Here is a 13,886-nt window from a genome sequence, read left to right as displayed (position 1 = left end):
CACACACACACACACACACACACACACACACACACACTTTCAGAACCGCTCGTCCCATACAGGGTCGCGGGGAACCGGAGCCTACCCGGCAACACAGGGCGTATGGCCAGAAGGGGAGGGGACACACCCAGGACGGGACGCCAGTCTGCCGCAAGGCACCCCAAGCGGGACTCGAACCCCAGACCCACCAGAGAGCAGGACCCGGTCCAACCCACTGTGCCACCGCGCCCCCTCACATCTCAATCATTGCACATAAAATCATCTGGAAGATTAGCTTATCAACAGAGTTGCATTACCTTGGCAAATACTGTTTTTATTCAACCTAGTGTATAAAACAATTTGTATTGGCAAAATCAAACAGAATACCAAGAAACAGATAAATTACTTATTGCAACCATATAACTTTTGAACTGAACCAAGGAACCTCCTTTTAAAATCTTACAGAGAATAAAGTAAAGCCCAAAGCAAAGCTGCATTTTCTTCAAACAGATCAATATGAATTTCAACTTAATTTCCCAGCTTTGCTGCCTCAGATGCAGTACACTATTCACTTAAACCCTCAGTTGGCTTTCACAAAGCAATTAATTTGTTCAGTATATTAAAGATGCTCTTTGCGAGTCTGGAGACCTGTTACAATGCTTTTATCTTTCCCTAAAATGGTTCATATTGCCAGGTCTGCACAATGACCATCTAATATAGGTGCTTCAACATGATGTATGACAGGAGCCAACAAAACAATTTAACACCAGCAGGTCATAGCAGGTAGCAGAAATGCCAGTGGTCTTCTTTTTATTAATTGCCCTACAAACCCAGAGTGGAGACTCCCTGTCGACACACAATGCTGACTGGCTGTAAAACCAGCTGGTTTGCTTTGTATTTCCCAGGCTGCACCTTGGCAGCCTGGCTGTCAGGACAGTTCCTTTAAAAGTGTCTGCAGTAAGCACTGCAAACACTTAAAAATACAGTGGTTCTCATTTCCAGTCATCCTCTGCTTCTTGTCAGTTTTCATAGTTTCATTTCTCCTCACCACAATGATCATGATGAGGACCACCACTGAGATGGCACCAAGCTTGGCCATCAGCTTCTTGCACATCAGCTGTGCCAGTGGGATGACACAACTGGATGGGAATGCTGATTGCATCTCACTACAGGCCTCACTGAGTCTAAATATCCTGCCTGTCCTCAGTCAGCACATCAAATTACAAGATGCAGAGGTTTAACTGTGATTACGTTTTAAACCAATGTGACTGTCTCACTGGAACCAGAAAACAACAGTATACATATTTTAAAGTCTGCTGACTGTCAATTATTCACTACGCCATGAGTTAACTACACACAGAGACATTCTGTAGAGTGAAAACAGCAGCAGACTTCTTGGTTGTATTTGCTCAATGAACGTGCAGTTATCTGCACGTTCACTGAGCAAATACAAAGGCTTCACATCTCCTGTGTATGAGTTCCCAGTCTAGGACAATGAAAAATATGATGTCACTAGAAGTAATGCTTCAGTCTTTATAAAATAAATCTCACAGACATTGCTAAGATTTAGTTATGCAATACAGCTGGTGTCAGCACTACCTCACTCCTTCACATGTGAATATGAAGTCAACTGTTCCTTAGTCTGTCTGTAGCCTAATTCTGATGGAGAAGAGAAACAGGACAACGCAACCCTGCATGTACAACTAAAAGATCAGCTTCTGTAAACATGTTCTTAGTTTTCTTGTTGTATTTTCAGTTTTGTTCTCACAACTGCACTCTGAGGTCCACCGAAGATTACACAGAACTTCCTAACAAACTTGAGGTGGAACAGTTTCTACACATTTGCATGAATGTATATAAGGAAGTTATTCTCTTCTGCCAGGAAATAAATAACTGCTTAGGAATGTCAGAAGAACTTACCAGAACTCGATTTTCCACCTTATCCCCTTTGATTTCCAGCTTGACTTTCTTCTTCACAGAAAGCTTAATCCTTCTGCCCACAGCATCCTTCACACTCTCTGCAGAACAACCAGACAGACCAAAATGGAGTCAAATCAAGGTGTACAAAGAATTTCACTTGCAAATGACCTGAGGTGTCCATATGGCACTTTTTACCCACTACGCACTGGTCAGGGCAGAAGTTACAAACAGAATGCACATTCTTCCTCGGGAGGCAGTAAGAAGTCTTTGTACTCACTCCATTTTTTAACAATTTTAAAATAAACTGTACAGAGTAAGGTGGGTCTGGGGTTCGAGTCCCACTTGGGGTGCCCTGTGGCAGACTGGCATCCCGCCTGGGCTGTGTCCCCTCCCCCTTCAGCCCTGTGTTGTCGGGTTAGGCTCCGGCTCGCTGCAACCCCGCTTGGGACAAGCAGTTGTAGACATTGTGTGTGTGTGTGTGTGTGTGTGTGTACGTACAGAGTAAGACTGTTTAAATACAAAAGTTCTATTCAAAGCTAAAAACAAATGAAACTATCATTACCAGTAAGATGTTCTCAAAACATAACATACTGAGGATTCTGTTACTGCAAAAAAGTTAATAAAAAATTGATCAAAATACCTGCTTAAAGACCATACTACAAATCATACAAAGCATTGTGATCCATGCTAGCAAAAATCCCACCATCTCAAAAACTGCGTTCAAAACTCTTCACACTCTGTGGTGAAAGCAGCGCTGTCACTAATGATACCTCAGATTCTGTGGCTCACATGCATTTTTTCACACTTTCCTCAAAGCTTTAACTGGCAATGAAACGTAGCTTAAAGTATGAGGTCAAGTCTACTTTCAAGTGGTGAGGCAAATTTTCACTATCTATCCTCATTGATAAATTTGGCACGAATAGCTGGCATAAAATCTGCTGAGCAACATCTGCGAGTGACTCCACCTCTTCTTCCGTCCCTCGTTCTCGCACATGCTGTTACGAAGTTGTATGATCACATGGTAGAGAAGCTCCGGTAGTGAGGAGCAGCGTAACATGCTGGAGGAAGCTGACGAAATGCTATCAGTTGTATTTCTCCCGGACAATTCAATCATTCATTTATTTTGATTACTGACTGATCCCTGTACAGTGGCAGTGTGACAGACACAAGCACAAAAGCTCATGAAGCAGGATACCACCTAGGATACGATGTCCATTAGAGGGCAATAGCGCACACTTATTCATACACACACACGCTAAGGGGACTTCGCTTACTAACTCTCACTCTTACGGCGGTCTATCCTGGAAAGACAGGGTGCTAAGACAGAGTACACCTCAGACAGGATGTCGATCCAGTACAAGCCACATACAATCATGGACTACTGGCAATTCAGAGTCCCCTGCTCACCTGAAACACATTCATTCATTTACACATTTAGCTGACATTTTTCTCCAAAGCGACTTACAATGTTAAGACATACATACTTCGGACTGTGGAGGGAAACCCACATGAAGAAAAGGAGAACGTGCAAACTGAACACAGACCAAACCAGACTGAAACCCACATTAGAACCCACACCTCAAACATTGTGAGGCACCAGCGCTACCTACTGTGTCACCATGCCATCCGTCCCAATAAATTAACTAACCCAACACTTCCTGCTGAAGTAGTTAGTAAGTGTGTGTGGAACACACAAGTCTGAATGAAACAGCTCTGCAACCAGTGAGCTCATGGGGAACAATAAGTGTAGCAGGGAGATCTACAGGGATGTTGTCTCTCTGCTGCTCTTAGACTTGCCGCTCCAACAGAGAGATACAGGACATTTTCAGTTTCTTTCTTGGAGTGATACTAAATGGTACCCTAATGTGTCCAAGTCCGGGCAGACACAAATGACAAGTTGTTCACGCTGGCTGTCTTTAAGCCAGCACCTATTTTTTTCCTCTCTCTCTGTGCTTCTCTTTTGGGCTCTCCATCTCTTTCTCTCTCTTTGTGTCTTTCTATGGCTCTCCTTTTCTCTCTGCCCTTCTCTGTTCATTTTTCAATTTAGTATGCTGCTGGCAAGACAAATACATTTAATACACATATGTTGCCAAAGCAATGGTTGAATAATTTCATGAACAAGAATATCCATCCATGTTCAATAACTGCGTGTCCTGAGCTGGGTCGGGCACACCCTGGATGGGACGATGAACGAGAATATTTAAAAAAATATATACAATAAATGTGTAATAGAGAACTAAACAGAGATAATAATAAATACGCAGACTAACAAAGTGATACCTTAACTAGCATCAATAATACTGTGTAGTTCTCTCTGTCTCTCCATCTCTCTTTCTGTGTCCATCTCTTGATTTTTTTCTTTTTGCTTAGTCTTTCTTCCTCGCTCTCCCTCTCTCTCAGTCTCTCACTTTCTCTCTGTCAATCTCTCTCTCTCTGCCTCCTTCAGAATCCAGCATGAACACATTCTTAAGGACTACGGAAGAAGAATGTTGCACTTCCCCCAACACCTGTTCCTAACCACAGTCCAAAAGGAAAACAATTTATGTTTTCTCTTCCTTATTTTCTGTGACCCTTACGCACCTGTACGATTATATCCCACAGCAACATTTCTATTAGAAACATTTCAATGAATAGCTGACCTTTCTGCTACATGTGTCAAAATATTCATATTTGGGAGACTGGACTCAAAACATTGAAAGATTTGTAACATTTTATAATAATGGACTTACTGACTTGACTAAAACAATCCTGCACAGTTCTGTACTAATTTGTACGCCAATATAAACTTCTGTAAACAGCACTTAGCCCCATTTCGTGCAATAAAAGTATCACAAGGCTCATGCATTGACAATACTGTCAAAGTGCACAGTCCATTCAGAGCTGTCACGCCCACAACCACTCAGTCCACTTCCACACCTGCGGGCAATCCGGGCAGCCCGGCATAAAAGGACCCAGCGGAGCCAGGGCAAACTGTAGAACCTCCATGAGCAACAGTGACCTTGCGCTGTGTGCGGTGCTCTCAACCTACTCTTAATTCCCTGTCTGTGATCCTCCTGGCTCCCTGACTTCTTGCTTGTACTTTGACTCTGTCTCTTGTCTAGCTGTTAACGACAAATACGAATCGCCTGACCCTCGCTTGTCCCCGACCATTCTTCCTGGATTCCCCACAAAGAAAAGCACTCTCACTTGAGTCTGCCTTGACCGTCATGACCTCCACCATGATAAGAATAACTTGCTTAGTAATAATAACTGACTACAGTGAGCACGCTAATAGTATATATCTCACATATATATCCTGGTCTGGAGATGAAACACAGGGTGTGGTGCAGAAGCTCACAGTTCTCTCACAAACTTTCACACTCAGAAAGTGTAACCACACAATTTCTTTATACAACTTACAAGTTAGGTGAGGTCTGAGGAACTGAAACATAAAATATTTGCAATTAACACTTGTTCAGCCAAAACAATCATGCATTTGGGTTTCCTCCAAATGATGCTCCTACTAAAAAAACTACTACCACAATTATAATAATAATAATAATAATAATAATAATAATAATAATCAGTCTTCCAGTGCGGACTGAACAGCTGACGTTCCGTCTCTCCCGAAGACGGCGCGTGAGCTGTCACTCACTGTGGTCGCGCGCTCCTACTGGGGGGGCGGCTCGAGGGACATAACTGTCATCAAATGCAAACGTCCCGCAACATGACTCACTGTAACTCCTTTTAACACAAAATAACGCGCTCTTTAAAAAAAAAAAAGGCGAGCGACACCTTAGGAACCCAGGAGGAGGCCCGGAACTACAACCTAGTGTGAAACAACAATTTAAAAAATGAATAACTTGCAAAATTAACTACTCACTGTGTACCGGCGTTGCAAGCCTGAGGCAGCAGTGAAACGACCTGGCTGGTGGTGGTGTAGAATGTGTCTTAAATGTAAAATTTCACTAGTAACACGCCAGCTGACTACCTACCGAAATCACACACACACGAATCAATAGCGTAAATAATAATTTACCACAGAAAATACGTGAGTGAGTAATCTTCCTTGAGAAATGTGAAACACGATTCTAGAAGACTCTTCTTTTTAAACTAATATTTTTTAAAAAAGCAGCACAAGGCGGGAGTGCTTTCAAAAACGCTTTCTTTCAATAAATAAAAAAAAAAAAAACGCGTGTGTGTGGTGTGTGCTGGAATATTTGAAATGCATTGTCTTACCAAGCAGCTCTCTGGGCACATCTGATATCTCCTCGCTCATTTTGGATGGCTGCCCGCGTCCAGGCGGAGGAGGAGGGTATCCGAGAACAAAAAAAAATATTAAAAATGAATAAAAACAAGAATAAAAAGAAATAGTGCTAGAAAAACGGGAGAGGAGCCCTCTTCTACTGTGTCAGGTGCTGTCCGGCGTTACATGTTTGTAACACCCCCACCCACCCGCGGCCCCCTCACAATGAGACACGGGGATGGAGACACGGAAAGAGCGAGCGAGAGCAAAAGAGAGAGAGAGAGCGCGAGAGAAACAGCGCGCCTGTGCGCGCGCGTAGCGGACTCACCTCGCGAGAACGAGCAACGAGCCACCGCGAAACGCCGCTATAGTGTCACGAGACCTATCGAAAAGCAAGGCGCGACGCGACGCGAGGAAGAAGCCCCCGCCTCACGCGACATCCACTAAGGAGTAAGGTGACACCTGGTGGTGCTGTGAACACAACCATATTATTATTATTATTATTATTATTATTAGAGGTTTTTTAAATTCATGTCATCTTTTTTTCTGATTAGCTTGTTCAATGGCCATATGTGGAATTAGCTAGTAAAAATGAAGCTTTTCTGTGTTGCATCGCATTTTGTGAACAACAGCGCTCCCAACAGGCTCCCTGCTGAACTGCAGTACCCCCGACGGCCAGCAGACAGGAAGCGAACGGCGCTGTCTTCCCGAAATGTAGAAGAGCCTTTAAACTGCACAGGGAAAAAAAGGGCCGTTTAACGAAAAATTACTGCAGTAATGCTTCTAATCATGGACATTAGACACAGAAATTTAGGAGCACCCTCTTTTTAAGACGTACATGTTTAAGACGTGCTGCCTTTTGCTCTAAAGGTCGCAGGTTCGATCCCCTCCTCCAGATGTAATACCCTTGAGCAAGGTACTTACTCTAAATTGCTCCAGTAAAATTACCCAGCTGTATGAATGGGTAAATAATTGTAAGCTTGTGATAACTGTAACCTTAACATTGTAAGTCGCTTTGGAGAAACGCGTCAGATGAATGTAAACGCAAGACATCATTTCCCCCTAAAACAAATCTACAGATGTAGCTGCTTTTTCTGACTCTTAAAATGTAGCAATTAATAAAAACACACCTGACTTCCTTCATAATTCCTTCATTAAGCTGAATACACAATTAGCACATCATTGCACACATTATAATACCAACAGGGAAAAACACAAAAAACAACATTCCACAGCACACATTCTATAAAATTCCTCTCACTGCAACCAATAATCTCACATCTTATTTCACAATGTATTTATACAAATATTTCCTTCCCTTATTTATACACACAAAACTCTGATTTTTCTATTTATACAAAATCAACAAAACCATGATAAACCTTTAAAACTGCTAAAAACCACCAACTACAGTCACAGCTTAACATCAAGACCCACGCACACAGTCTGAAACCACTTGTCCCGAGTGGGGTCGCGGCCAACTGGAGCCTAACCTGGCAACACAAGGCGCAAGGCTGGAAGGGGAGGGGACACACCCAGGATGGGATGCCAGTCCACCACAAGGCACCCCAAGCAGGACTCGAACCCCAGGCCCGCTAGAGAGCGGGACCCAGCCAAGCCCGCCGCACCACCACGCCCCTCAGCAATATCAAGACCACAGAAGCTTAAAAAAAATCTCGCCTAAATCTCTAATTATTAGCCCTCATGCACAACATTTGTTCATCGCCTAAACCTCTAAAGGCAATCAATTCACATACATACTTCAAAGTCTCAATTATTAAAAGATTATTGTAATAATCATTACTCAATCATTACCCTCACAGTCAAGTTCCCTGTTCTCCAGACCCCCAGTTAGACTCCTCTGAACAATTGGATGAAGTCCCGACCTGAAGTGGGCATGGCGATGAATCAACAATGGACCCATGTGAACGACCCACTTTGGCTGGGAAGGAGGGGTCCTCTGAGCCTTTCTGTCTAGTACTGATGAAACCCTTCCTGCATCTCTTCCTCCTCCTGGTCACATTCATTAAGTCCTTTTCTCCACAGGACCAAGACTGATAGATCCTTTCATAGAGAAACGCCACAAGTGTGCTGGTCCCTGACCTCAAATGCAACATGTGGGGAGGAGAGGAAAGCAGCATCTCCTCAGATGCTTTACACTCAGGTCAGCTTCCCAGTTCTCAGTTAGGATCAGTGATGCCACTTTATGGCTGGTTACCAAGAAGCAACACACCTTCCAGTGCCTCCAGACATCTCCTCTTCTAGGTACTCACCAAACTTTAGTGATGCCGTCTTCGCTTGGCAACACTATGCATTTCCACCACAGTTTCAGCCAATGGTGGAAAGTTCAAAAACAACTAAAATATTACATATAATGCGGAGCGGGACTTACAAGCCTGCTTCGAGTGCATTGACTGGAGTGTTTTTGAGGCTGCTGCTACCGATCTGGATGAGCTCACAGACTCTGTAACACAGAGGATATGTGCATCCCTACCAGGACTCATTTAACATGCAACAATGACAAACCGTGGTTCACTGCAAAACTCAAGACAGCTTCGCCAGGCCAAAGAAGATGCCTGCAGGAATGGGGACAGAGTCTTATATGAACAGGCCAAAAACACACTGACAAAGGAGATCAGAGTGGCTAAGAGAAACTACTCCGAAAAGCTGAAAAAACAGTTTTCAGCCAACAAGCCTGCCTCAGTGTGGAAAGGCCTGAAAGACATCACCAATTACAAGACACCGTCCCCCAGCACTGTGTCGAATCAACAACTGGCCGACGATTTGAATGAGTTTTATTGCAGGTTTGAAAAACCCTGTCTCACACCCCATACCCGTTCTGACCTTCTCTCCATGCATCCATCAACACCTCCAGCAACCCCACACTTCCCTCCTCCTGGACTTTGGGTCTGTGAAGAGGATGTGCATCGGGTCTTCCGGAAACAGAAGACAAGGAAGGCACCAGACCCAGACGGTGTTTCACCAGCCTGTCTGAAGACCTGTGCTGACCAGCTGGCCTCTATCTTCACACAGATCTTCAACAGATCATTGGAGCTCTGCGAAGTTCCTTCCTGCTTCAAATGCTTGACCATCATCCCCATTCCAAAGAAACCCAAAATCACAGGACTGAATGACTACAAACCTGTTGCCTTAATGTCTGTGGTCATGAAGTCATTTGAAAGACTGGTGTTGGCCTACCTGAAGGATATCACTGGACCCTTGCTGGACCCCTTGCAGTTTGCTTATCGAGCAAACAGGTCTATGGATGATGCTGTCAACATGGGACTGCACTACATCCTGCAACATCTAGACAAACCATGGAGTTATGTGAGGATCCTGTTCGTGGACTTCAGCTTGGCCTTCAACACCATCATCCCACACCTCCTCCTGTCCAAATTAACCCAACTCTCTGTGCCCACCTCCATCTGTCGGTGGATCACCAACTTCCTGACAGACAGGCAGCAGATAGTGAGGCTGGGAAAATTTTCATCCAATACTCGCACAGTCAGTACTGGCACCCCCCAGGGATGTGTGCTCTCCCCACTGCTCTTCTCCCTGTACACCAACGACTGCACCGCTAAAAACCCCTCTGTCAAACTCCTGAAGTTTGCAGACGACACCACACTCATCGGCCTCATCCGGGATGGTGACGAGTCTGCTTACAGACAGGAGGTCTAAGAGCTGGCTGTCTGGTGCAGTCATAACAACCTGGAGCTGAACACACTCAAAACAGTGGAGATGATCGTAGACTTCAGGAGAAACACCACAGCATTACCCCCACTCACCATCATGAACAGCACTGTGGCAACAGTGGAGTCATTCAGGTACCTGGGCACCACCATCTCACAGGACCTGAAGTGGGAGCTCCACATAGACTCCATTGTGAAAAAGGCTCAGCAGAGGTTGTACTTCCTTCGCCAGCTGAGGAAGTTCAACCTGCCACAGGAGCTGCTCAGGCAATTCTACTCTGCAGTCATCAAGTCTGTCCTCTGCACCTCTATAACTGTCTGGTTCGGCTCAGCTACGAAGTCAGACATCAGAAGACTGCAGCGGATAGTTCGGACTGCTGGAAGAATCATCGGCACACCACCCCCTCCACTCTCCAAGAATTGTACTCATCCAGAGTGAGTAAAAGGGCTGGCAAAATCATTCAGACCCCTCACATCCAGGCCACTTCTTCGAACCCTTGCCATCTGGCCGGCGCTACAGAGCACTGAGCACCAGAACAGCCAGGCACAAGAAAAGTTTCTTTCCTCGGGCCATCTACCTCATGAACAGCTAAATGCCCCCTAAGGACTAAATTGGTGCAATACACAACGCTATTTATACTTATATTTATTTATCACATCATGTCTTTTATTTACATTATTTACATTTATTTACATAACATACCTGTACATACATACTGTATAATGTCTAGTGTCTCTTTTGTATATGGTGTACTTTATATTTTACATATTTTTTTATCTTTTATTCAGTTATTCTATGTTTTTTTATCTGTCTTGTCACTGTCATTCTGTCTGTGCTGTGGAAGTTTTGTCACCAAAACAAATTCCTTGTATGTGTAAACATATCTGGCAATAAATCTCATTCTGATTCTGATTCTGATGATATAACTTCAGCATGAAGCACTAAACTGAATAATGTTGACGTTCTCAGGACACTGTTCAACTAACAGCTTATTTTCAATTTTAATACACTGAACACCTCTCACTAACCATGAGAGGTGGAGGCAAGATAATAGGTAAAGACCACAAATATCACAAAACACCAGTGTAGAAAGCAACACATCTGCAGCACAGTCTGAGCAAACGCTCAGTGTTTTAATATTTACAAAGCCAAACCATACCATTTACATTCATTCATGTAGCAGATGCTTTTCTCCAAAGCAATTAAATCTCTGAGAAACATATAAAAAGTGCATCACACCAGCAGAAAGAAAGATCTGGATTCTGCCGACCTATGATTCTTTGAGTAAAGTCAATTTGTCTTATAACACCATATAAACCAGTATATATTACAGAAGTAGCTGCATCCATCCATCCATCCATCAATTTTCTTGCTCGCTTGTCCTACAAGGGTCATGGTGGCAATAGGGAGAGCAAAGAAGCCCAGACATCCCTGTCTCTTGCAACTTCCTCCAGCTCCACCCAGGGGGTCTCCAGCCACTCCCAGGCTAACTGGGAGATATAATCTCTCCAGTGGGTCCTGGGCCAACCTCAGGGCCTCGTCCCAGTTGGCCATGCCTGGTATACCTCCAAAGGGAGGTGCCCAGGGGGCATCGTTACCAGAAGCCCAAACCACCTCACCTGGCTCTTCTCAATGCCAAGGAGTAGTGGCTCTACTCTGAGTTCTTCCCAGATGTCCGAACTCCTCGCCCTATCACGGAGAGTGAGTCCCACCACTCTGGGGAGAAAACTAATTTCAGCCATTTGTATACGTGATCTTACTTTTTCGGTCATTAGCCAGAGTTCATGACCATAGGTGAGGGTAGGGACGTAGATCGACCGGTAAATGGAGAGCTTTGCCTTATGGCTCAGCTCCCCCTTCACCACTACAGTCCGGTACAGCGACCGCATTACTGCTGCTGCTGCTCCCAATCTGCGGCCGCTCTCACGTTCCCTTCTACCCCCATTCGTGAACAAGATCCCAAGATACTTGAACTCCTCCACCTGGGGCAAATTTTCTCCCCTTACCTGGAGGGGGCGTGCCATCCTTTTCCGTGAGAGAACCACGGACTCAGACTTGGAGGCGCTGATCCTCATGCCAGCCGCTTCACACTCGGCTGCAAATCGTTCCAGTGTGTGCTGGAAGCATCCATGTGACGGTGCCAAAAGGACAGCATCATCTGCAAAAAGCAGAGACATCACCTTCCGGCCCCCACATAGAATGCCCTCCTGACCTCAGCTGCACCTTGATAGCTGCATATAGGGCTTTTTTAATCTTTAATTATTAAACAGATAATATAATACACATTTATCAAGCACATAGGAGATCAGAGAAGAACTGAGTCTGAAAGAGATGGGTTTTGAGACCCTTCTGAATGTTGAGAGAGATTCAGCAGTTCTGAGTGCCCTAAAACACATGGATCTGGTGTAAGGAGTAAAATCTGGACCCTTTAGCAGCAGAATAAGGGAACATGGTCAGAGTCGTCTTCTGTTTTTTCTTCTTTTTTTCCCCACATCTGGATAGGTTTGTTTGGAGAAATCCAAAGGACCTCTGTCGCTAACTACGAAACATGGTTGTAGATCTGTAAGAGAATGGGCGTCTCCTTCAGGGTCCAGAGAGCGCTCATGAAATAGTGCCAAGGAAAGTAAAGCCATTTCAGACAACCAGGTAATTCCTCCGAATTTTCCCTACAAGACCATCGTCACACACGCTGCTGTGCAGATTCAAGAGTGATCATTACCACCCTGCTGTAAAACGTGTTGCAGTAAGTGCTGCGCTCCAGTAGGTGACACTGAATGTTCAAGGTTTTCCTGGTCAGTGTCCCTTCGGTCACAGTGTAAAATCCTTCTTCACAGGAATGTCATCGATAGACGCATGAAGTAGGTTCAAGGGTAGGAGCCAGTCTTTCCTTGAACTGAGAAATAATATATTAATCTGAATCAGAAAAACTGAAAACCTTTAACAGCAGGTGAAGCTATAATCTAACTATGATTAATGCCTCAATAATAGGTCAATAGTTGCTGACAATGAGGGGACGTGGTGGCGCAACGGGCTTGGCCGGGTCCTGCTCTCCGGTGGGTCTAGGGTTTGAGACCTGCTTGGGGTGCCTTGTGACGGGCTGGTGTCCCATCCTGGGTGTGTCCACCCCCCTCCAGCCTCACGCCCCCTGTAGCCAGGTTAGGCTCCGGCTTGCCACGACCCCGCTTGGGACAAGCAGTTTCAGACAGTGTGTGCGTGTGTGTGTGTGTAGTTGCTTACATTTTATACCTTGTTATGCTATTTTTTTTTGTTATAGCCTTGTTATATAATTAAGGATAATAACCCAAAGTTCCTGTTTCAAGAGCAGTAATAGGCTTTACTGTTGTACCCTTGAGAAAGGTACTTGTTTCTCCAGTAAATCGAAACTGTAACTGAACTTCAGATGAAAAGGATAGCTTGACAGCATAATTATAATAATATATTAAACAATGGACGACTGGGAAGTATTTAATGAAAAAAGAAATTTAATCCTAACGTGAATGGGGTCCAGTTCCTGAAAACAATTAGTAATCACATTAACAGATGTAACAGAAATAAACATCTGATGACTACACTTTCCTGAAAGGATTAAAATGTGGTGGTAACAACAGAAGGAATAAACAACTTTTTTGGCAGTTTTGATTTGAAAGCATTTTGGAGAGGTTTACAAAGACACGCCTGTGAGAAATATAGCTGAACGGAAAACGAAACCAGACAGGCATGGACCTTTGGGTTCCGTTGAGGTAATGACAAAATAATCTGATGTAATACTGAGAGTGACAGTAATAGTGAGAGTGAAAGTGAATGCCCCTTTTCATCTGTTGCTTATTCAGGCATTGTTAATGATTATTTTTGTTTGGGACATGAAAGAAAAAGCATTCACCTTGATACAGCTGTATCATCAGATGAATATACAATTTGCAGTTGCTTCTCGTTACGGCAGATGGTGTCAGAATGAATAACAACCTTGCAGTGTTCATTTAAAAGATGAATTTTTTGTTGAAATATTTACTTAAACCAAATGCAAATATACAGTATCATGTTCATTTAGATTTTCCCTTAATTTCTGGCTTCG

The 13,886-nt window shown here is 44.1% G+C and overlaps 1 protein-coding gene across 6 annotated transcripts in view; it reads right to left on the bottom strand.

Moving 5' to 3' along the window:
- LOC108940682 (F-actin-uncapping protein LRRC16A-like) overlaps positions 1–6,537 on the bottom strand; it is an 82,900-nt gene extending 76,363 nt beyond the window's left edge. For 5 of the 6 annotated variants that reach the window (XM_029259948.1, XM_018762999.2, XM_029259949.1 and 2 more), the window contains exons 1-2: positions 6,118–6,376; positions 1,900–1,997 (exon numbers count right to left, since the gene is read on the bottom strand). In XM_029259948.1, the coding sequence (XP_029115781.1) occupies positions 1,900–1,997; positions 6,118–6,157 (138 nt within the window). In that variant the 5' untranslated portion in view covers positions 6,158–6,376. Of the gene's footprint in view, positions 1–1,899; positions 1,998–6,117; positions 6,377–6,452 lie in introns of those variants that run through there. The other variant, XM_018762995.1, reaches the window with a different exon arrangement.
- Between the last annotated feature and the right edge of the window lie 7,349 nt (positions 6,538–13,886).

Source organism: Scleropages formosus, chromosome 18, assembly GCF_900964775.1.
Source record: "Scleropages formosus chromosome 18, fSclFor1.1, whole genome shotgun sequence".
NCBI lineage: Eukaryota > Metazoa > Chordata > Actinopteri > Osteoglossiformes > Osteoglossidae > Scleropages > Scleropages formosus.
The sequence above is the reverse complement of the archived record's forward strand: the minus strand, read 5'-3'. Positions and strand labels throughout refer to the sequence as shown.